Here is a 25435-nt window from a genome sequence, read left to right on the forward strand (position 1 = left end):
GGTTAAGGGTTAGGATTAGGGTTAGTATGGTTTGGTTAAGGGTTAGGGTTAGTAAAGTCATGGTTTGGGTTAGTGTTAAACCTAACCCTATCTTGATTTTTTTTGGTGAGGCTAACTAATGTTGGAAAAAAATGCAAACGCGGTAAAAACGCACTAAAAACGCATACAAATGAATAAAAACGCTGCGTTTTTTTCATGCATGCGCATAAAAATGCTTGAAAAAAAATGCAGCATTTGTATGCGTATTTTCCATGGGTTTTTTTGCGGGAAAAACGCGCTGCAAAAAAAAGCAAGTGTGAAAGTAGCCTTATCCATCTATTATCTATCTATTTATCTATCTATTTATTTATCTATTATCTATCTATTATCTATTTATCTATTATCTATCATCTATCTATTATCTATTATTTATCATCTATTATCTATCTATTATCTATTATTTATCATCTATTATCTATCTATTATCTATTATCTATCATCTATCTATTATCTATCATCTATTATCTATCTATTATCTATTTATCTATCTATTATCTATCTGTTGTCTATTATCTATCTATTATATATTATCCATCTATCTATTATCTATCTATTATCTATTCATCTTTTATCTATATATCTAACTATATTATTTATCTATTATCTGTCTATTATCTATCATCTATCTCTCTATTATCTATCTTTCTATTATCTATCTATTACCTATTTATCCATTATCTATCTATCTATCTATCTATCTATCTATCTATCTATCTATCATCTGCTTGTTATCTGTTATCTATTATCTATTATCTGTCTATATATTATCTATCTATCTATCATCTATCTGGTATGTATTATCTATCTATTTATTATTTATCTATGTATCCATTATCTATATATCTATTATATATCCTTTATATATCTATTATCTATCTTCTGTCTCTTCCCCCTCTCTGTTTTTCTCATTTTCTATAACTTGTCACTTCTTTTCCGCACATTCTACATTGCTCTCTCTTCCATCTGCCCAGGAAAGCCCCATGACTCACTGACCTATTTCCAGGGTTGCTGATCTGTGCTTGCTTTGCAGCTGACAGAACAGAGTCCAGTTTTAAGTCCTCCAGGGTCCAGTTTTGAGTCCTCCGGGATCCAGTTTTGAGTCCTCCGGAGTCCAGTTTTGTGTCCTCCTGGTTCCAATTTTGAGTCCTCCGGAGTCCAGTTTTGAGTCCTCCAGAGTCCAGTTTTGAGTCCTCCGGAGTCCAGTTTTGAGTCCTCCAGAGTCCAGTTTTGAGTCCTCCGGAGTCAAATTTTGTGTCCTCCGGGTTCCAATTTTGTGTCCTCCGGGTTCCAATTTTGAGTCATCCAGAGTCCAGTTTTGAGTCCTCCGGGGTCCAGTTTTGTGTCCTCCGGGGTCCAGTTTTGTGTCCTCCGGGGTCCAGTTTTGAGTCCTTCGGGGTCCAGTTTTGAGTCCTTCGGGGTCCAGTTTTATGTTCTCTGGGGTCCAGTTTTGTGTCCTCCGTGCTTCGTATTATTAACCCCATACTATACTGTCTTGTTGGGTATTTCCAGTTTCTCTGTGGCAGCGATGGCTTTATTCTGTGTGTACTGTACCCTGCGGATGTGTGTGCTCTATTCCATCGCTTGTGTACTGTGCCATGATGACCAGATATTACCGGGTGTGTATAGCATGCTATATTAACATGTATGTTCTAGCATATTGTTTGTATGTTATTGTCTGGGTGAATATTACACACATACTGTATGCCAGGGCCACCGTATCCCCTAGGAACGGGAGAAGCACAACACAATCCTGACCTATAATAGTCCACAAATTATGGAGACTTTACTACAGTCTCTACTGGTCAGTGGTGGTACTGCAGGACGCATGCCGCTAATTTTTTAAGAGAACTGAACGATGTCATCTATGGTGACCTCTGTGTTTAATCGCTGGTAGCTATTGCCAGGAAGAGAAAAGAACATCACACACCCAACTTTTAGCCAATCTCATGATAAATTCCTAACTCCATTTATCTGGATTTTTTCCGGTTTACTCATTACACCACCACACATATAGGAGAAAATGCTAAGAAGTCCTTATGGATTCCTTATTCCATATTTAAAAAAAATTCCGTTACATTACAAATGAGGCCCTAGGATAGTCTATGAATCAGTACCAGAATCTCTCTACCACACCGACTGGCCAATACTGGTTCTGCAGGACCTTCTGGTCATATTATGCTCACTGGTTTCCAGCTATGGTGGTGTAATTGGTTAATTTCTCTCAGCAGGACACTATGGGAAAGACATCTATCGGAGCGGAGGACCGGACCTTCACAACTTTATTTCTTCAGGATTCGTCACTCTGGGAAGAGGACATCTCAAGGGTACAGTACAACGCTTTTATCCTCGTTCTCATACATTTTACCGTGACTGCAGCGCCCACCATCGTTCCATTACTTGCAAATGTTCAATCAGTTAAGCTTAGCTATCAAGTCTAGGTCGTTACGTAACTCGTTGTCTAATGTCAGTCCACCGGTGGGGGTTACACTCAGAATTGTTTTCATTGTCACTGATAGCAGCAACATCTTGGCCACTTTAGGCTTTTGAGCAAATTATATCTTCTTCATCTTGAATCTTTGGTATTCTTTTGAAAATAGTACTCGGAATTACAGATTCTTTATATCAAGAATTTGTAAGGAAAAGTCACACCAGTCAACCCAACCACATACTGGAGTAGAGGACACAATGATGCACTGGTGTAGGTCAGTCTCCTCAGATGGTGGTCATTTAGGGACTTGTGATAAATCTTTGAATACTTTGGCCATTCCTTTGACCTTGAACCATCTTAAGTGGATGATCTTCAGTTTCTAGCAATTTCTTAGCTTAGTGGTTGCCCTTGATTTCTTGGAAATTTGGTAAATTATTGGTTGTCCTTGAGCTCTTAGTAATTTGTAAACTCAATGGTCGACCTCGACTTCTTAATCATTTGACTACAAGATCTTACTAATTTGTTAACTCAGTGGTTGACCTTCAAGTTCTTAGTAATTTCTTACCTCAGTAGTTGACCTCAAGTTCCTGGTAATTTTCTTAGTAGTTGACCTTGAGTTCTTAGTGTAATGTCATGTGTGACTGGATACACTGCCTCCAGCAGGCGAATTTCTATAACACCCGTGACCCTGGATACACCGCCTCCAGCAGGACGAATTTAAACAGAGTTAAGGGAAACACCGGGGAAACCGTTACAATGGAGGGCCCTGCAATAGGGAACGGGGACATGGAGACCTCCTGCACTCCCCTGAGTCAGTGTCCCTACACTCCTGACGATCCCTAGGCAGGTTCCGCACCTGGCGAAGAGCTGGATACCTCAAATCCCTAGTTCGCCCTGCACCTATCCCTTGCAGAAACTAATCCCACCACTGCACTAATACACACACAAGGAAAGTAGCAAACAGGGAAAAACACCACTTAGCTTTGCTCTGTTGCTATTACTCCCAGCAACAGAGAACAACACCAAAGTTCAGCTTCACCCCTGAAGCTCGACACCTGAATTCAGCTTCCGCCTGAAGCTATTACACCAGAGCTCCCCTGAGCTGCCAGGAATTCCCCTCTGTAGTTCCTTCCTTCACCAGAGTTGGTTGGAAATGAGCAATATCACCAAACGTGAGTGAGACCACCTGCAACTCCTTTATAGGTAGGAGCCAGGGTATCACACCTGCTTCATTATCACGTGCAATAACACTAGCGGCCACCGGGGGCAACTGAACCAAAGTAACCAGATTGCAATGACCCTAATGGCTACCGGGGGCAAAACTAGAACTAAAACAACCACAGTGTAATTACCCTAACGGCCACCGGGGGCAAAACTAACTTTAAGCCAACAGCTTAAAGGAAAAAAAAAAGGTTACCTGTGCAAAATCTGTCATCATCCAACCTGGATCATGACACTTAGTAATTTAACTCAGCGATTGACCTTGAGTTCTTAGTAATTCATTAAATTAGTAGTTGATGTTTTTAGTCATTTTAGAACTTAAAATGTTGACCTTGAGTTCTTAGTCATTTCTTAACTCTGTGATTGACAGTAATATCTTAGTCATTTTTTAACTTAGTGGTTGATCTCAAGTTTTTAGTAATTTGATAACTCAGTATCTGACCTTGAGTTCTTAGTAGCTTGAAAATTCAATGGTTGATGTTAACTTTTTAATAATTTCTTAACTCAGCGGTTGACCTCGAGGTATTGGTAATTTGAATACTCAGTGATTGACCTCGAGCTCTTAGTAATTTCCTAACTCAGGGGTTGACCTTGAGGTTTTAGTAATTTGATAACTCTGGATCTTATATGTCTCAAAATGGTGGTCAATGCTGAGGTCAATAGAAGAAGCAGATGAATGGTGTCTCTTGAACGTTTTACAGTCCTTCAACAATCGAGACCGTGCTTGAGAATTTCAAAGAATGTGTGAAGTCAAATGTAAAATTGAATGAAACTCTTTATTTTGGAACTGTGGTGAAATGTTAGGTTCTTCATATCAATATATGGATTATTTTAGCGTTTCTACCACACTATAAGCTGGTCATAGTTATTAGAGGAAGATCTGCTGGTTGGACAATCATTCACATCATAGATTTAAGACTCATTGGGTCGATTTAAGGTCCGTGAACAAGTCCATCTATATCGAGTCCATAAAGAGTCTACATTCATCGATGAAAGGTTGAAAAATTCCATTGTTGTCCATCAAATTTTCTCCTAATATCATTGGATGGTTGGCTTCAGGAATAGTCATTTGATTAAATAGTTGGCCGAACCTTTCAAAAACGTGTAACTTTTAAAAAAAATGTCTATAGATGGCTTTACGGATTGCAGAATAGTAGTATAACATTGTGGGCAGAGATGTCTTGTGATGGTCTTGAAGGACGTTGAACCCCACCGTAAAATGTGTGTTTTTAATTATGCACCTTCCTTCCGTTCTGTACCCGCCAGTCATCCAGTCGTCTTTATTGTGCACCCTTCATCAGTAATCAGTGTTCCATGTGCCGTACTTCTAAGCTTTTCTGCATGGTTTATACTTGACCAATCTTTGTATATTTTTTGATCCCCGCTCAATCCGTCATTATCTCAATTGCGCATTTAATGACATAATTACAAGTTATTGGCGAACACCTCGTATTAAGTATTTTATTCTTTTCATTAACCGTACTACAGAAAGCCGTTGTCAGTAATTGTCTCCCTTCTCCAAGCAAGTTTCATATTAAATCTGATTAGATAGCAGCAAAATTCAGATTTTATTCGCGATGTGGACATCTGACCTGTCGGGATTCTTCTCATACACAATAACTGAACTCAAATTGTTGACATTTAAAGGTTCTATTAAAGCAGATTTCTCATCTGAAAGTGACATTTAGAGTCTGCCTAACCAGGCGGTACTGACAACTTTTATTTTCTCTTTAGGGAAAAAAAAAATAAAAAATTATACCATAGATCATATTGTTAATTAAGTGATCACTAAACTTTCAGAATTACCCTCAAAAGAATATTTTATGGTTACATTCATCAACTATTTGCTTAAAAGCATTGTCCAGTTAAGCACATCGCCTGCTTTGGAAGATCCCACATTTATGTGCATTACACAGTCTATTAATATTGATATTGTAATACTGTATTTATCCTCTGGGAGTGCTGTGGGGAAATGGAACACCTACTAATGGTTTCCCGGTAATGGTCATTGACATTGTAAAGTTGCATTTATACTCTGTTGGGAAATTGAAAATCTACTAATGGCTTCTCTGTGATGTTTATTGATATTGTAAGCCTTCATTTACCCTTTGGGAGTGTTGGGAGAAACACCTATTAATGGCTTCCCCGTGAGCCTACTTGAAAATGTAATGCTTCATTCATCCTCTGGGAGTGCTGTGGGGAAACTACACCTACAGTTCGCTTCCTGGTTATACATATTGACATTGCAATACTTCATTCATCCTCTGGGTGTGCTGTGAGAAAACTGTACTCCTACTAATGGCTTCCTTGTGATATTTATTGAGATTGTAATCCTTCATTTATCATCTGGGAGTGTCGGAAGGAACTGAACACTAATTAATGGCTTCCCTTAGAGGTTAATTGAAAATGTAATGCTTCATTCATCCTCTGGGAGTGCTGTGGGGAAAATTGATACCTACTGTTGGCTTCCCTGTGATACTTCTTGACATTGTAATTCTTCATTTATTCTCTAGGGAGGGAAAGCTGCAGTGTATTTGAGCACCTGCTGTTGGTTAACATTGTAATACTACATTCCTCCCCTTGGAGTGCTGTGGGGGGAATTCAACGCCTACAACTGGTTCCCTTATGATGCGTATTGACATTAATATCACTTCATTACTCCCTTAAAGTTGTGCAGAAAAACTGAATATCAACTACTGGCTTCCTCACAAAATCACATTTGATTTATGTGGACCCTAGTAGAGGGACATGTTATAATGGTGGAACCTCCAAAAAGGGGGAAGTATGTTATAATGGTGGAACATCCAAAAAGGGGGAAGGTCTCCAATTCACTAAAAAAATTCTGAAAATGTGATTTTTGGTAATGTGTCCTCTCTTAGGTCCACTATTGTCTGTTCAATAGTAGTTCTTGATGTAAGATTACTTTTGGTTTGTCTTTTGGGTTTTTTCGAGAACCTTAGTAGGTGGTTTCAAAGGGAGAATAAATGAGATAGTCTGAACTGATTGGGAAGGTAGCCACTAATCAGCAGGACCAGGTAGTATTAACCAGAAACTCCCAAGATAGCCATCACATTAGCCAAGGGTCTATCAAACCCACTGATTTCGGCAGGACCTGCTGACCAGCTAATGTGTTTGAAGGTGACCCAACTATCCCCCCATAGCTAATCTTCCCTATTTCATGTATAAGTCGGCATTATTTTCATAGAAAAATTGTAAGTCTCAACTTTATGGCAATAAAATATGTCTATATATATTTTTTTATCAAATCCATATCTGAAGTCCATGCACTTGCCCTTTAAGGCCCCTCGATTCCGTTATCGGAGAAGCAATAAGCACTCACATTTCTTTACAGTAAAAACCTATTCAGCAGATGCACCTACACCAGAACAGATGCAGAATATAATATTCACGTCTTCCCACCCAATAACTTGAGATTTGAAATGCAAGACTGGTTTGTCAACTCAGATATTATTCCGAGATCAGAGCGTTAATATTCCGGAGCTTAAATCGAGGAATAAGATGACATTCTCTGAAGAGAGAAGAATAAAAATCAAAAACATGAGGTTAAAAAAAACACATGAATTATCAAAGAGACAGAAACCGGAATTCAAAATGAAGAAATAATTGTTATATTCAGACTTGATGGGAAGAGAAGACACAGCCTCCCCCATAGAAGATGTAGGCACTTCAAAGAAGAGCTCCTCGCTTTTCAGGAACATTTCAATATTGCATATACCTTTCATCGAAGACGGGTTGATGGAACTAAACAGGGTCATGACCGCGCCGTTAACTATTTACTAAATTATACAAACTCTGCAATCTTAAGATAGACACAGAGGTTCAGAGGTGACGTCTTCCGGACGAATATTGAGTTTTCACCGTGACTTGGTTTTCTAGAAGGTGTTGACACCAAGGTTTCTCTACATTAGTTATGAACATAAAGAATGGTGTCCGTCTTACGTTTCCACCTACCTCGACATATCCCGACATGAGTGGCACCAAGTTCACTTGCTTTCATAAAAAGGTGATTTTGAGTTACTCCGTTGGCAGGGGATTATTTTCAATGATACCATGTGTCAAGATTTTCCATAGAATATCACAAAACATGTGTACCGAGATTCCATTTTAAAACTCAAAATTGTAATTTGAGGAAAGGGAAGTGTTGATGGTATAGGTGGCAATGTCTTTAAGGACAACTTTGGCCGTGAGGAAATAGGAACCCAAATATCTTCATTGTAGTAGGAAAACACGTGGATGGTCTAAGTGTCACGGTTCCACCCCTCAGTGTGTCTGGGATGCATTTACTGACAGCTCGGCTGTCCAATCCAGTACAGAGACTTTGATTACAGGGGAGTGCTCAACTGTTAGTATGTTGATTGACAGCTCAACTATCCAATCTGAGACTGGGGGGTGCTGGCTGTCTCCAAGTGTTTATTGTACCAGGTGATTGCCATGCTACTTAACTGAGCTGTTTCTCCAGACCTCTGCCAGATGTACATTCAATAAGTGAGGTTTGTGCTTCTAGTGCCTTGCGTTCTGTATACTTCATCTTTTGTTGCCTGACCTTGTACTTTGTTCTGACCATCTGATTGTTTAACCCTTTCTGCTCTGATCTGTTATACTCCTGGTATTCTGACCTCGGAACGTTACCTGACCATGCTTTTGTCTCTTCCCTCCTGGCTTCTGACCTTGGACTCCTTGACCATCCTGACTCACGGCTTGGCCGTGAGAAGTGACTAGTATTACGCGCCCCGATGCTCACCTGGGGTCCCCCTCCTCCCGGTGCATCCCTCCTTCTTCCTCGCGCCGTGCCCTGTCTGGCTTTGCAGGGTCACGGCGCGTCAGAGGTGCGCACATGCGCACTCGCTCGTTTCTGACCGCGGGGCATCCTGGGAGCACGTGACCCGGTGGCTCCGCCCCAACATGGCGGCGCCCACCGGGTATTTCTGTCTGGCGTCTTGAATGGTAAGACGCCTGTTTGTCTCTCTCTGTGGCGCTTAGCGTTCCTGCGCAGCGTCGCTCCGACTCTCAGGTCCCCCCTCTCTCCTAGTCTGCGCTCTGCTCTCCGCCCCATAGCCCCGTCTAGACCCCCGCTCAGTTCCCTCTGCTGCCTCCGTGCCTGACCTTCGCCTGGTCCTTCCCTGCTGCTGTCATCAGTAGCCCCTTAGCTAGGGTTCCATCTGAACCCCTAGGTCAGTTCCCCCTAACCTTCCTTCCTTCTTTCTTCCAGCGTTCCTGCCCTGGCTCCATCCTGATCGGTCCTGGTTCCCTACGTTCTGCTCCCTCCTGCTCCGGGTCTACTCTAGTCAGTATCCTTTGGCCTTTCCCTCTGTACACTCCCTGGGTCGTCCCTTTGGTTCCGGCTGTCGTGGTCTCACCCCCCTTGGGCCTGCCCCTAACACTCCCTGTATAGGGGGTGGTCATCACCTGGGCCGCTCGCCCTCGGGGGCTCTGGAGCCACGACCCAGAGGGTCCACTCTCTGGTTCTTACCTAGAACCGTAACAGAACAAACAGGCCATGGACCCCGCTGGAGCCGCTGCGGCTCAAAAGGAGTTGCTGTTTTTGCGGGAGAATCAAACTCGTATCATGGCTTTCATGAAATCCATGGATTCTCGTCTTTCGGGGCTCCAGTCCTCTGACCCTGGGAATGCCTCCCAACTGGCTGGACTGCAGCAGGAACTGGCCCAGCAAAGAGATACCCAGACCCATATCCTCAGTTATATGGCCTCCATAGATGACCGCCTACTCTCCTTACAGTCGGCTGCTGCAGCCCCCGTTCCAGCCCAGGCGCCTCACCCGCCACCCCGTTTAGCTAAGCCGCCCCGCTATAACGGGGATCCCAAGCTGTGCCGAGGTTTCCTGAATCAATGCCGCCTCCATTTCGAACTCCTGCCCCTGCAATATCCCACTGAGCGGGCTAAGGTGGCGTTTATTGTCTCCCATCTTGAGGGAGACGCTTTAGCGTGGGTTAACCCCCTCTGGGAACGTGATGATCCGGTAGTCTCCCAGCTAAGTACTTTTCTCGAGACGTTTCGTCGAGTGTTCGACGAGCCGGGTCGCCTGGCCTCTACTACGGAATCTTTATTTAACCTCCACCAAGGGTCCCAAACCGTGGGTCAGTATGCCATCCGATTCTGAACCTTATCTTCTGATTTGGGATGGAATAACGAGGCCTTGGTAGGGGCCTTTTGGCGAGGCCTCGCGGGTCGAATTAAGGATGAGTTAGCTGGGCGGGATACTCCCACTGCCTTAGAAGATCTCATTTCGCTAGCCACACGTATCGACCTTCGGTTCCAGGAACGTGCTCGCGAGAGGAGACTTCCCCGTGCTTCCCCAACCATCCGCGGTCTACCCTGTCTCCGGCCCGGAATATCCGCTTCTGCTGCCATGCCTGAACCCATGCAAGTAGACCGGCTTAAGGTATCTGGACAACGCCGGGAGGAAAGACGCACTCACGGTCTCTGCTTCTACTGTGGTAGTGACTCCCATCTGGTCCGTACCTGCCCGGAACGTCCGGAAAACTCCTCCGCCTAGGTCAGGTAAGAGAGGCCTCCCTAGGTGTGTATGATACCTCTCTACCCCTCACTCTGTCTGTCTTGTTGCACGTTGGTGGAAAACGTTTTTCTCTGGCAGCCTATGTGGATTCTGGCGCAGCGGGAAATTTTATTAGGCTCAAAGAGGTTCTTAAATTTTCGGTCCCGGTCAAGACCTTAGAAACTCCACGGATCCTTGCTTCCGTGGACGGTAAACCTCTCCAAGAGACCATTACCTTGGTCACCCATGAGGTAGAACTCCAGGTAGGGGCCCTACACAAGGAGAGGATTGCTTTTTATGTCCTAGCGAGCATCTCTCACCCTATCCTTCTAGGCCTTCCCTGGTTACGAGCCCACGGCCCTACCTTAGACTGGCATAAGGGTAATATCCTGCGCTGGGGGGAGTCCTGTAGGTCTGGGTGTCTGCTGCCGGTACGTCCCGTGGGTGGTTCTCCTTCCCCCTCCTTACCCTCCGGGTTGCCCATTGCTTACAGCTCTTTTTCGGATGTTTTTGACAAGAGGGAGGCCGAGAACCTTCCGCCTCACTGACCCTATGATTGCCCCATCGAGCTCGTCCCTGGAGCCACCCCTCCGCGGGGTAGGATTTATCCGCTCTCGCCGGCAGAGACGCAAGCCATGTCGGAATACGTTCAAGAGAACTTAGCCAAGGGATTCATACGGAAGTCTTCCTCTCCTGCGGGCGCAGGCTTCTTTTTCGTCAAGAAGAAGGACGGGTCGCTCCGCCCGTGCATTGATTACAGAGGTCTGAACAGCATCACGATTAAGAACAAGTACCCGTTACCCCTCATCCCCGAACTCTTTGATCGCCTGAGAGGGGCGCAAATATTTACCAAACTTGATCTTCGAGGAGCCTATAACTTGGTCCGAATTCGCGCTGGGGATGAGTGGAAGACCGCATTCAACACCCGTGACGGTCACTATGAATACCTGGTGATGCCGTTTGGCCTCTGTAACGCACCAGCGGTATTCCAGGAGCTCATTAACGATATTTTTCGGGATCTCCTTTACTCCTGTGTCGTGGTTTACCTTGACGACATTCTTGTCTTCTCTCCAGATCTCTCCACCCATCGACGAGATGTACGGCAAGTGTTGCAGCGTCTAAGGGAGAATCACCTATTTGCCAAGTTGGAGAAATGCGCCTTCGAACAACCGTCTCTGCCGTTCCTTGGGTATATCGTTTCGAAGTCTGGATTGAGGATGGATCCCGAGAAAGTGTCCACGATCCTGGCCTGGCCCCGTCCCCTTGGTCTCAAAGCCATTCAACGCTTTCTCGGCTTTGCTAACTATTATAGGCAATTCGTTCCTCATTTTTCCACCATAACCAAGCCCATCTCTGCTCTCGTGCGCAAAGGAGCCAATCCCCGCCTCTGGCCTCCCGAGGCAGAAGACGCTTTTCAAACTCTGAAGAGAGAATTCGCTACAGCGCCCGTTCTCCACCGTCCTGATGCCGAGAGACCCTTCATTCTCGAGGTCGACGCATCCTCCGTGGGAGCGGGGGCGGTTCTCCTGCAAAGAACCTCCTCTGGCCGGACTGTCACCTGTGGGTTCTTTTCTAAAGCCTTTTCTCCCCCCGAACGCAATTACTCCATTTGGGACAAGGAACTACTGGCAATCAAACTGGCTTTAGAGGAATGGCGTTACCTTCTCGAAGGAGCTGTCCATCCCTTTACGATATTTACCGACCACAAGAATTTGGCCTATGTTCAGTCTGCCCAAAGGCTCAATCCCCGGCAAGCCCGATGGTCCCTATTTTTTGGACGCTTTGATTTCGAGCTCCGCTTTCGTCCGGGTAATAAGAACATCAGAGCTGATGCCCTATCAAGATCATTTCTCCCGACCGATGAAGAGGAGAGTCCCGCTCACATCATCGATCCAGCAAAGATCGTCACCCTAGCCCCTCTAAGTTTGGTCAACCCACCACCAGGCAAGACCTTGGTATTGGACCATGACAGAGTAAGGGTTCTGCACTGGGGACACTCTTCTAAGGTCGCCGGGCATGTCGGAGCCAAGAGGACTCTATCCCTCATCTCCCGCCATTATTGGTGGCCTTCACTCCGCCAGGATGTCCTGGAATTTACCGCTTCTTGCTCATCCTGCGCCCGGAATAAGATTCCACGACAGCTACCCTCTGGTCTCTTACATCCTTTGCCGGTTCCATCAGTTCCCTGGAGCCACATCGCCATGGATTTCGTCACGGATCTACCTCCATCTTCCGGTTGCTCTGTCATTTTGGTGGTGGTAGACCGTTTTTCCAAAATGGCTCATTTCATCCCGCTACCTGGTCTGCCTTCTGCGCCCGAGTTGGCGAAGATCTTCGTGCATCATGTTTTCCGACTTCATGGTTTTCCCCAGCACATCGTTTCCGACCGTGGTGTTCAATTCACCTCTCGTTTCTGGAGAGCTCTCTCTAGCTCAATGGGGGTAGTTCTGGATTTCTCCTCCGCCTATCATCCACAATCCAACGGCCAAGTGGAGCGGATCAATCAGGTGTTAACCACTTATCTTCGACATTTTTCTAATGCACACCAAAGTAACTGGGTCTCACTGCTTCCCTGGGCGGAATTTGCTCACAACAATCACCCCAACGAGTCCTCTTCCAAATCTCCCTTTTTTGTAGTTTTTGGGCAGCATCCGGGCATTCCCCTTCCCGTGTCCCCCACCTCGGACGTGCCGGCGGCGGACTCCTTGTCCTCAGAATTCTCTAAAATTTGGGAGGAGACTAAAAAGTCCCTTGAGAGAGCTAGCGATCGGATGAAAAGATACGCCGACAAGAGGCGCCTGGACACCCCTCCTTATCATCCAGGCGATAAGGTCTGGCTGTCCTCGCGCTTCCTCCGACTTAAAATCCCCTCTTATAAGTTAGGTCCACGTTACGTTGGCCCCTTTGAGGTTTTGACTCGCATCAATGATGTAACCTATAAACTAAAATTGCCTGCCTCCCTGCGGATCCCCAACACTTTCCATGTCTCGCTTCTCAAACCCACAGTGTTTAATCGCTTTCAGCCAGCCTCGTCCCACGCTCCGCAACCTAGCTCCGCTGGGGACGTCTTTGATGTCAGGGACATCCTGGCAAAGAGGACCGTCCGAGGTAGAACCTTCTTTCTGGTAGATTGGGAAGGATTCGGTCCTGAGGAAAGGTCATGGGAGCCCCGGGAGAACATCAATGCTCCTCATATCATGAGAAGGTTTCTATCCCGCCTGAAGAAGGAGGGGAGTAAGAGAGGGGGTACTATTACGCGCCCCGATGCTCACCTGGGGTCCCCCTCCTCCTGGTGCATCCCTCCTTCTTCCTCGCGCCGTGCCCTGTCTGGCTTTGCAGGGTCACGGCGCGTCAGAGGTGCGCACATGCGCACTCGCTCGTTTCTGACCGCGGGGCATCCTGGGAGCACGTGACCCGGTGGCTCCGCCCCAACATGGCGGCGCCCACCGGGTATTTCTGTCTGGCGTCTTGAATGGTAAGACGCCTGTTTGTCTCTCTCTGTGGCGCTTAGCGTTCCTGCGCAGCGTCGCTCCGACTCTCAGGTCCCCCCTCTCTCCTAGTCTGCGCTCTGCTCTCTGCCCCATAGCCCCGTCTAGACCCCCGCTCAGTTCCCTCTGCTGCCTCCGTGCCTGACCTTCGCCTGGTCCTTCCCTGCTACTGTCATCAGTAGCCCCTTAGCTAGGGTTCCATCTGAACCCCTAGGTCAGTTCCCCCTAACCTTCCTTCCTTCTTTCTTCCAGCGTTCCTGCCCTGGCTCCATCCTGATCGGTCCTGGTTCCCTACGTTCTGCTCCCTCCTGCTCCGGGTCTACTCTAGTCAGTATCCTTTGGCCTTTCCCTCTGTACACTCCCTGGGTCGTCCCTTTGGTTCCGGCTGTCGTGGTCTCACCCCCCTTGGGCCTGCCCCTAACACTCCCTGTATAGGGGGTGGTCATCACCTGGGCCGCTCGCCCTCGGGGGCTCTGGAGCCACGACCCAGAGGGTCCACTCTCTGGTTCTTACCTAGAACCGTAACAACTAGCGTCACACTAAGGTCATATAGCGGATGTGTTCATAGATAACTGTAGTTACAAAGGACTAGGAACCCAACAAGCTCATACTGTGAATCTCCTCATTGTGGTAAAACGCATGTGGATGGTCTAAGATCATTTATTGGATGTCCTCAGTAATAATTATAGCCACCAAAGACTTCAGATCCAACTAACTTGAGTTATGGATCTCCCCATTGTGCAAGGACACAAGCAGATGGTCTAGTATCATTTAGTGAATGGTCGCAGGGATCATTATAGCCATCAAGGACTTCAGACCCCACTAATTTAAGTTATGGATTTTCCTATTGTCGTAGGACACAAGTAGATGGTCTAGTATTGCTTAATGGATGCCCTCTGGGATCACTGTAGCCACAAAGGACTACTGACTCAACAAGCTCAAGTTGTGGCTCTCCCCATTGTGGAAGGATGCATATGGATGGTCTAAGATCATTTAGAGAATGTCATCATGGATAATTTTATCCACCAAAGAGTTAAGATCCAACTAACTTGAGTTATGGATTTCCCCATTGTGGTAGGACACAAGCAGATGATAAAGTGTTATTTAGTGGATGTCCTCAGGTATAACTGTAGCCACAAAGGACTAAGGACTCAATAAGTTCAGGTTGTAGATTTCCCCATTACGGTAGGACATCAGTGGATGGTCTAAGACCACTGAGTGGATGATCTCATGGATTACTATAGCCACCAATAACTTCAGAAACAATTATTACGAGTCATAGACCTCTTCATTTTAGGAGGACACAGTGTGTTTGGTGTAAGGTCATATAGATAGTGGATGTCTTTAGGAGAAGCTAAAAATTAAGTTTCATTGACAGTGCTTCATGGAACTAAACTGTTGAGCTAAGGATACAATTCTACTTGGGTTGCCTGGAGCCTAGGAACAATCTGGAAAAGTTTCAGATGATCTTGAGATAGACACCCTGTATGTAAAGTCGATGATGCAAGCTCAGGACAATTCCTTTAAGAAAAGTGACTTTTTCCTGACACACAAAGACCTGATACGTCAAAAGTTTCCTTCCAAATACAATGTTTTGTAAAACACCTTTACTGAACTGATGGCACAGCGTGGTATCTCACGTACATCTCCTTTCGAGACAGTAGATTGGAGAAGGTAGGGGGCCTCATGATTTACACATATTTACCAGAGAGATGTCTAATTGAAACTGATTAAAATAATGAATATTTTTTTATCTTTTCATTATGGGAGTGGGGTTGAATAAAACATGTGCCATTTGTGTTATGCCTGTAAGCGTCGTAGAAGCCCTCGGCACCCGGCAGGATTCCTGCTGCTGACTGTTCCCATATTGTTTACGCTGGTCTTTTGTGGAGAACTTTTAATGTATCTTCACAGATCTGTCACTTCATAAATATTAACAAAATTACCTTCATGACAGATTCTCAGGAAATAGACAGTTCTGGGGAAAATAAATATTCCGCACCTATGAGCAAGGGTTGCTGTCACTAAAAATAGTCAGGAGTATTCGTGGGCAGGGTATGTGTGCGAAAGGCACAGTACTCTACAGATCTACACCTTACCTTACATATTCATGAGATTCATCAATCCCACGCACCTGCATTAATGTTTCCCCTCTCAAAGCATGCAGACTCACAAACACAAGGAAAAGGCTGCAGCTGCAGCTCCCTCTTCCCCCAGCAGATATATTTCTGGGAGGGCTCTTCTTAGAATCAAACAAGTTCAATGCCCTGGCTCAGCTCTTTAAGCCAATAAGAAGTCACTCACTTCAGCTCCCTCTCCTCTCTCACAGCATGCAGTCTAACAGATACAAGGAAAAGGCTGCAGCTCCCTCTTCCCCCAGCAGATATATTCCTGGGAGGGCTTTTCTTAGAGTCAAACAAGTTCAATGCCATGGCTCAGCTCTTTAAGCCAATAAGAAGTCACTCACTTCAGCTCCCTCTCCTCTCTCACAGCATGCAGTCTAACAGATACAAGGAAAAGGCTGCAGCTCCCTCTTTCCCCAGCAGATATATTTCTGGGAGGGCTTTTCTTAGAGTCAAACAAGTTCAATGCCATGGCTCAGCTCTTTAAGCCAATAAGAAGTCACTCACTTCAGCTCCCTCTCCTCTCTCACAGCATGCAGTCTAACAGATACAAGGAAAAGGCTGCAGCTCCCTCTTTCCCCAGCAGATATATTTCTGGGAGGGCTCTTCTTAGAGTCAAACAAGTTCAATGCCATGGCTCAGCTCTTTAAGCCAATAAGAAGTCACACACTTCAGCTCCCTCTCCTCTCTCACAGCATGCAGTCTAACAGACACAAGTTAAAGGCTGCAGCTGCAGTCCGCTCATCCTCCAAAAGTTGCAGTCCTGAGTGAGCTCTTCTCAGCACTGTAAACAAATGAAAAGTCACTAACCTCAGCTCCATCTCCCCTCTCACAGCATGCAATCTCACAGACACACAAAGGAAAGGCTGCAGCTGCAGGACATTCCTCAGAAACTGCATCACTGAATGGGGCTTTTCTTGAAGTGATGTTACATCAACACCCACCACTTTAAGCCAATGAGAAGTCCTTCACTTCAGCCCCCTCTCCCCTCTCACAGCATGCAGTCTCACAGATACACAAGGGAAATCCTGCAGCTGCAGTCCGCTCATCCCTGAGTGGCCCATCAGTCAGAAAAGCCAAATGGCATGAAAAGAGGCTATAAAACACTGCCTGTACGGAGAGGTCTCACCTCCTGAGCCCACTTTATACTCCCACACCTGACATGTGACTGACATACTGTATATGTCACATTATTTGGTAGGGTTCACATACTTTTCTGTTTCTCAGAAGCAGAGTTCCAAACTCCATGCATTGATGAAGAGTTACATGGTAAAAGTCTGTGTAACTGCAGACACCACTAGGGGGAGCTCAGGGGCTTCTTGCATACATAGTTTTATAAGCAGTGTGAAGTATGTCAGTAAGCACAAAAGAGAAAATCCAGTACAGAGTGCCAATACAATTTATCCTTTATTTAACTCCCTCGGAGTAATTCACAGAATATTCATACAAAAAACTTCCTAATAGATTATAAAAGGTCACTACTTATCAATAATAGGGGAAATAACCAACATAAATGCACCTACAGCTCATGGAAAGTGCCAGTATAAAATCCTTTCCTATAGCCAATAGAGTTTCCTGTACCCGATACCAGCCGTGTCCAAATTAGGCTATATAAGATAAATTAGAAAAACACTTACATGTGTGGTGGTCTCCTGTATGTGGCGTCCCCGAGCGCTCCAACGCGCGTTTCGTCCCTTCGTCAGGAGGTGAACGCTAGGGGGAAGGGGTGAGCTCATTAAATAGTGGGGACAACCAATGGCAAGCTTAGTTTAGGAGGTGTGTGTCTTTCAAAGAGTTCCGTCTCTATTGAGATCACTTCCGGTTTTAGCGGCGCATGCGCCACCGACATAACCCATCCATTTGGACGCCATGGATTGCGGCCGTGGTGTTAATGTCTTACCGACGTTATATCCAGTGGCTTTCAATCTGCGCCAGCCTCTTGAATAGATCACCCCCTCGACCCATTGATACCTGGTCAATAGCTCTCAGTGTAAGCAGGCTTGAATCCGAGTTATGAAAATCCTCGAAATGCCTTGGTAAAGTTATTCAACAGTTCCTCCGTATAGCTAGTTTTAGATTTGTCACGTACATGTTCCCTAACCCGGATTTTGAACTCATGGGTAGTCATCCCCACATATATTTTTTTTACACGGATATTGATAGATGACACCCGTGGATGAACAGGTCAGCCTATGTCAAAATTGAAATGTACGCGTACCCCTTGAATTGGTGAATTCCTTACATTTGACCCAATTCCTGCAGGCCTTGCATAGCCTACAAGGAAAGAAACCCTGAAAAGAAGTGGAATGTGCTCCACTGTGTTTCTGATGATCTGGGGTGTAATGACTAAACACAAAGAGATCCCAGAGGCTTTTAGACCTGTTAGCTGTCACTAGAGGTGCTGGCAGAATTAGATTTTTGAGAATCGGATCAGTCTCTAAGGGTACCGTCACATTTAGCGATGAACCAGCGATCACGACCATGATACGACCCGGTCAGGATCGCTGGTGCATCGCTAAATGGTCGCTAGTGAGCTGCCACACAGGCAGATCTCACCAGCGATGCAGCAGCTGTCGGCGGTCGTTACTTACCTGTCAGACGCGGCGATGAAGACGTCCTCCCGCCCGTGTCCACGCGTCGCTCGTTGGCACCAGCAAGAAGTGGCCAACGAGAAACGGCCCAGCACGTTCTCGCGCGATCAGCGATAGCCAGTGGGGGAGCCGGTCAAAGGTAAGTATCACACATAGCGATATCGCTAGCATTATCGCTGCTGCGTCACAAAATCGGTGACGCTTAAGTAGTATCGCTAGCGATCTCACTTAGTGTGACGGGGCCTTAATACATTCCAGTGTTTTCGGAGAATGTCCACAAGTTGATCCCACTGATTGTTAAAAGGGGTAATGAATCTGATTAGTTCCGATTTTTTGCCATTCTGAGATGATGATTTATAGAGCAATGTGTTTCTAGATACCCCATTTGCTCTACGATAGAGGGTATAGCCATAGAGCAATACGCCGAGGCTATCTCGAAATCTCGAGTAGAGGTCTTTAGCCTGTCTTTGAAAATTCTCTTCTGTGGAACAAATCCGTTTGATCCTTAAATGCTGGCCTATTGGAATGCCACGTGTTGTTGTACGAAGAGGAGACGACTCAGTCAGCATGCAAGATCGTATTAGTAGCCGTGGGCTTCCTATATACATCCATGATCAGCATTCCCGCCTCATTCGTCTGAATATTAACATCAAGGAAATTTATCTGGCGATCATAGGTATGCGTCAGTTCTATGTTCAAATTATTGTCATTGAGATCTTTCGTCAAGTTTTTTAGTTCATCACTTCCCATGCCCCGACAAACAGGTTTGCGTACGAGGGGGCACAAGTGGCCCCCATCGCTGTTCCCTGTGTTTGAAGATAAATTTGGTTATTGAAAATGAAACAATTATGTTTCAATATACAGTAAATTCCAATAACTCGATGATGAGGTCAACCAGGGGTTTATCCAGATTAGTGGATTGAAGGAACCAGGAAACCGCTCTAATACCGTCCGTATGCCTAATTGAGGTATATAGGCTCTCGATGTCCGCTGTTACCATGATCATATTTTCTCGTAGCATTAGGCCATCAAAATCCCCAAGGGCTGAAGCGGTATCCTGACGTAGGAGGGCAAAGTGTGAAGTATGTGCCTGAGCTCCCCCTAGTGGTGACCTCAGGGAATCCTAAATTATTATTATCACCTTATAAGCCATTAAATCATATGCAAACCAATATAATAGCTAAGAAGTAATATTTTCAGATTAATGGCATTCTTTGGAACGACTTTTGTTATAAAATAAGCAAATCCAATATTCTACTTTAAGTGGAAATTTCCTTTCTGGAGTCATTCACTTTCAGCAGCCATAGTAAATTGATTTAGGATAATATATGTAAATATTTCCTGCGCTCGTCACAAGGACGTGTTCTGTATATTTATACATCGAGGCTCTTATAGATCTCTACTGTGCTCAGAGGGAATCAATTAATGTTCATTTCTCTCCAAAATAAGTAACCAGGACCCCGAAGGGTCTACACGTCTGCTCCGAGGGCTTACCCAGTGTGGCCTATGTACCAGCTCATACACCCGGATATTCTGTTATCAGAGACTCTGCAACAACACGGGTGTACTAACTTACACTTACCTGCGAATCTCGCAAATAACTTCACTCATTTCATGTATTATTATAGATCCACTGAGGCAGAAACCAGCAGAAACACGGAAAAATCAGGAAACTGACAGCTCAGCATAAAATAGTGACTCCTAAATAATACAACACTCTGCAGTCACATGGATAGCAGTAATAATAATTATACACACAGGGGCAGAATTATAGTAGTTATATTCTTTTAAATAGGGGCAGTATTATAGTAGTTATATTCTTGTATATAGGGGCAGTATTATAGAAGTTATATTCTTGTACATAGGGGCAGTATTATAGTAGTTATATTCTTGTACATAGGGACAGTATTATAGTAGTTATATTCTTGTACATAGGGAGCAGTATTATAGTAGATATATTCTTATACATAGGGGGCAGTATTATAGTAGTTATATTCTTGTACATAGGGGGCAGTGTTATAGTAGTTATATTCTTGTACATAGGGGACAGTATTATAGTAGGTATATTCTTGTACATAGGAGCAGTATTATAGTAGTTATATTCTTGTACATAGGGGCAGTATTATAGTAGTTATATTCTTGTACATAGAGGGCAGTATTATAGTAGTTATATTCTTGTACATAGGAGCAGTATTATAGTAGTTATATTCTTGTACATAGGGGCAGTATTATAGTAGTTATATTCTTGTACATAGGAGCAGTATTATAGTAGTTATATTCTTGTACATAGGGGCAGTATTATAGTAGTTATATTCTTGAACATAGGAGCAGTATTATAGTAGTTATATTCTTGTACATAGGAGCATTATTATAGTAGTTATATTCTTGTACATAGGAGCAGTATTATAGTAGTTATATTCTTGTACATAGAGGGCAGTATTATAGTAGTTATATTCTTGTACATAGGGGCAGTATTATAGTAGTTATATTCTTGAACATAGGAGCAGTATTATAGTAGTTATATTCTTGTACATAGGAGCAGTATTATAGTAGTTATATTCTTGTACATAGGGGCAGTATTATAGTAGTTATATTCTTGAACATAGGAGCAGTATTATAGTAGTTATATTCTTGTACATAGAGGGCAGTATTATAGTAGTTATATTCTTGTACATAGGAGCAGTATTATAGTAGTTATATTCTTGTACATAGAGGGCAGTATTATAGTAGTTATATTCTTGTACATAGGAGCAGTATTATAGTAGTTATATTCTTGTACATAGGGGCAGTATTATAGTAGTTATATTCTTGAACATAGGAGCAGTATTATAGTAGTTATATTCTTGTACATAGGAGCATTATTATAGTAGTTATATTCTTGTACATAGGAGCAGTATTATAGTAGTTATATTCTTGTACATAGGGGCAGTACTATAGTAGTTATATTCTTGTACATAGGGGTAGTATTATAGTAGTTATATTCTTGTACATAGGAGGCAGTATTATAGTAGTTATATTCTTGTATATAGGGGGCAGTATTATAGTAGTTATATTCTTGTATATATGGGCAGTATTATAGTAGTTATATTCTTGTACATAGGAGCAGTACTATAGTAGTTATATTCTTGTACATAGGGGCAGTATTATAGTAGTTATATTCTTGTACATAGGGACAGTAATATAGTAGTTATATTCTTGTACATAGGGAGCAGTATTATAGTAGATATATTCTTATACATAGGGGGCAGTATTATAGTAGTTATATTCTTGTACATAGGGGGCAGTATTATAGTAGTTATATTCTTGTACATAGGGGACAGTATTATAGTAGGTATATTCTTGTACATAGGAGCAGTATTATAGTAGTTATATTCTTGTACATAGGGGCAGTATTATAGTAGTTATATTCTTGTACATAGAGGGCAGTATTATAGTAGTTATATTCTTGTACATAGGAGCAGTATTATAGTAGTTATATTCTTGTACATAGGGGCAGTATTATAGTAGTTATATTCTTGAACATAGGAGCAGTATTATAGTAGTTATATTCTTGTACATAGGAGCATTATTATAGTAGTTATATTCTTGTACTTAGGAGCAGTATTATAGTAGTTATATTCTTGTACATAGGGGCAGTATTATAGTAGCTATATTCTTGTACATAGGGGTAGTATTATAGTAGTTATATTCTTGTACATAGGAGGCAGTATTATAGTAGTTATATTCTTGTATATAGGGGGCAGTATTATAGTAGTTATATTCTTGTATATATGGGCAGTATTATAGTAGTTATATTCTTGTACATAGGAGCAGTACTATAGTAGTTATATTCTTGTACATAGGGGCAGTATTATAGTAGTTATATTCTTGTACATAGGAGCAGTATTATAGTAGTTATATTCTTGTACATAGGGGCAGTATAATAGTAGTTATATTCTTGTACATAGGAGCAGTATTATAGTAGTTATATTCTTGTACATAGGAGCAGTATTATAGTAGTTATATTCTTGTACATAGGAGCAGTATTATAGTAGTTATATTCTTGTACATAGGGGCAGTATTATAGTAGTTATATTCTTGTACATAGGGGCAGTATAATAGTAGTTATATTCTTGTACATAGGAGCAGTATTATAGTAGCTATATTCTTGTACATAGGAGCAGTATTATAGTAGTTATATTCTTGTACATAGGAGCAGTATTATAGTAGTTATATTCTTGTACATAGGAGCAGTATTATAGTAGTTATATTCTTGTACATAGGGGCAGTACTATAGTAGTTATATTCTTGTACATAGGGGTAGTATTATAGTAGTTATATTCTTGTAAATAGGGGCAGTATTATAGTAGTTATATTCTTGTACATAGGAGGCAGTATTATAGTAGTTATATTCTTGTATATAGGGGGCAGTATTATACTAGTTATATTCTTGTATATATGGGCAGTATTATAGTAGTTATATTCTTGTACATAGGAGCAGTATTATAGTAGTTATATTCTTGTACATAGGGGCAGTATTATAGTAGTTATATTCTTGTACATAGGGGCAGTATAATAGTAGTTATATTCTTGTACATAGGAGCAGTATTATAGTAGTTATATTCTTGTACATAGGAGCAGTATTATAGTAGCTATATTCTTGTACATAGGGGGCAGTATTATAGTAGTTATAGAGTTTTTAATGAAAAATGTCTGTAAGATCTGTATGTTAAAGTATGATGTTTCTAGAACCTTCTAGAAATCCCCCATTGCTTCTCACTGAGGAGACGAGCCTGTCATGTAGCTGCAACCCCCCTCCTTATCAGCTCTGTGCTTGCTGGTAACCTGATACCGGGCATTTCCTCTCGAAGCACAGCTAGGGGGAAAAGATCTCTTTGTTCTGAAAACACGAGGCTGTATGCCAGTATATGGGAAGTATTAAAACAAGTCATATTGTAAAAACCATACACCTCAGAGATATAATAACCATATCACTGCATAGGCAACGAAACCAGCTTACTAATTCCTAATTTTCACAGCTATAACCTCTCCAGAAACTGAGATATGGATTGCTCCCAAATGGACTGTCCTAGTTTTGGCAAGTTTGATGTTGTCTTGGTGGGTGCATTGAACTACAACGAATGATACCATATATGTGTCTGTGCAAACTTCCCCCGTTTAGATATAGTTATTCTAAGTCTTGTAGCCAAATCATAACTGGGAGAGAGGGAGGTTGGACCTCACCAGACCGCCCATTTGGTGAGGTCACAGACCCTAGGCTATAGGTATTCCCTACCAAATTCCAGTCAGTGGGAGCTACAGAGTCCATGCTAACAAGACGTGCAGATGAGTGGAGATGTGTGGCTCCGCCTTCTCCCCCCACATGGTCTGCCTGATACCGACTGAACACATGTGAGTGTTACTTTCTGTTCTTTCATCCACTTTGTTTTATATTTGTACATATTTGATGTCTCAATCTATAGCAACTTTTATCTATGTAATCACTGCCCATTTGGGAAATAAATGATAAAATTATTCAGTCTGCTTCCATGCTCTAAGAAATGAACTATGCGCCTTTTTTAGATAATCGCTACTAATTTCAGGGGTTTGCCGCGGACCCTCTTAATTAACTCTTTGATTAAGTAAAGCGTGGCTAGTAGCAGCGTGGTGTGCACGGCTGGCTAGGCTAGCTGGCAGTACAGACGGGTCTTACATGCTGAATGAGGGGCTGCGGCCACAGCATTGATAATTCCCTTACTGCAGTAGTCTAGCGGCCCATGCACAACAAACAGCCCGTCCGGCGACTAATTATCCTAGGTGCAGCTCCCTGACATACCTGAGGGTAAGGGGGCACCAGAGAGCTGCGAGTTCCAAAGTGGAACTGAGAAAGTGGGATATACATAAATCCCCGCAGTTCTTGGAAGGGTGTAAGCAGTGGAGGGGCATCCAAAATACCCCCACTGCGGTAAATTGTTAGAGCGAGATTAGCTTGCTGTATTTTGTCACGTGGTGCCGGTGGTGGAATAACTAAGATAAGCCCCCACTGTGCCTGTGATAGCCGTGTGCCGGCAGTGCGTCACGTCCCTCCGTCCGCTGATAAACCCGTGTCGGTGGTGGGATCGTGACGTTTTGGAGGCACCGGCCGCACCGTTTGTCACAATTTGGTGGCAACGGCATGCCTTCTGCTTGCGTTCGTCACAGTCTTGTTAATAGGGGGCAGTATTATAGTAGTTATATTCTTGTACATAGGGGCAGTATTATAGTAGTTATATTCTTGTATATAGGGGCAGTATTATAGTAGTTATATTCTTGTACATAGGGGCAGTAGTATAGTAGATATATTCTTGTACATAGGAGCAGTATTATAGTAGTTATATTCTTGTACATAGGAGCAGTATTATAGTAGCTACATTCTTGTACACAGGGAGCAGTATTATAGTAGTTATATTCTTGTACACAGGGAGCAGTATTATAGTAGTTATATTCTTGTACATAGGGGACAGTATTATAGTAGTTATATTCTTGTACATGAGGGCAGTATTATAGTTGTTATATTCTTGTACATAGGGAGCAGTATTATAGTACTGTAGTTATATTCTTGTACATAGGGGGCAGTATTATAGTAGTTATATTCTTGTACATAGGAACAGTATTATAGTAGTTATATTTCTGTACATAGGAACAGTATTATAGTAGTTATATTCCTGTACATAGGAGCAGTATTATAGTAGTTACATTCTTGTACATAGGGAGCAGTATTATAGTACTGTAGTTATATTCTTGTACATAGGGGGCAGTATTATAGTAGTTATATTCTTGTACATAGGAACAGTATTATAGTAGCTATATTCTTGTACATAGGAACAGTATTATAGTAGTTATATTCCTGTACATAGGAGCAGTATTATAGTAGTTACATTCTTGTACATAGGGAGCAGTATTATAGTAGTTATATTCTTGTACATAGGAGCAGTATTATAGTAGTTATATTCTTGTACATAGGAACAGTATTATAGTAGTTATATTCTTGT

At 43.2% G+C, this 25435-nt stretch overlaps 1 protein-coding gene across 17 annotated transcripts in view; it reads left to right on the forward strand.

Moving 5' to 3' along the window:
- SHISA6 (shisa family member 6) overlaps positions 1-25435 on the forward strand; it is a 470754-nt gene that overhangs the window by 225625 nt on the left and 219694 nt on the right. For 7 of the 17 annotated variants that reach the window (XM_073579679.1, XM_073579678.1, XM_073579675.1 and 4 more), the window contains one exon: positions 2265-2363. The exons of 4 other annotated variants lie outside the window; for them this stretch is intronic. In XM_073579679.1, coding sequence (XP_073435780.1) covers positions 2265-2363 — 99 coding nt within the window. The remainder of the gene's footprint in view (positions 1-2264; positions 2364-25435) is intronic. 6 more of the 17 variants (XM_073579680.1, XM_073579677.1, XM_073579688.1 and 3 more) reach the window with 1 other exon arrangement.

Source organism: Dendrobates tinctorius, unplaced genomic scaffold, assembly GCF_039654945.1.
Source record: "Dendrobates tinctorius isolate UK_male_01 unplaced genomic scaffold, ASM3965494v1 ptg000063l, whole genome shotgun sequence".
NCBI classification, from domain to species: Eukaryota; Metazoa; Chordata; class Amphibia; order Anura; family Dendrobatidae; genus Dendrobates; species Dendrobates tinctorius.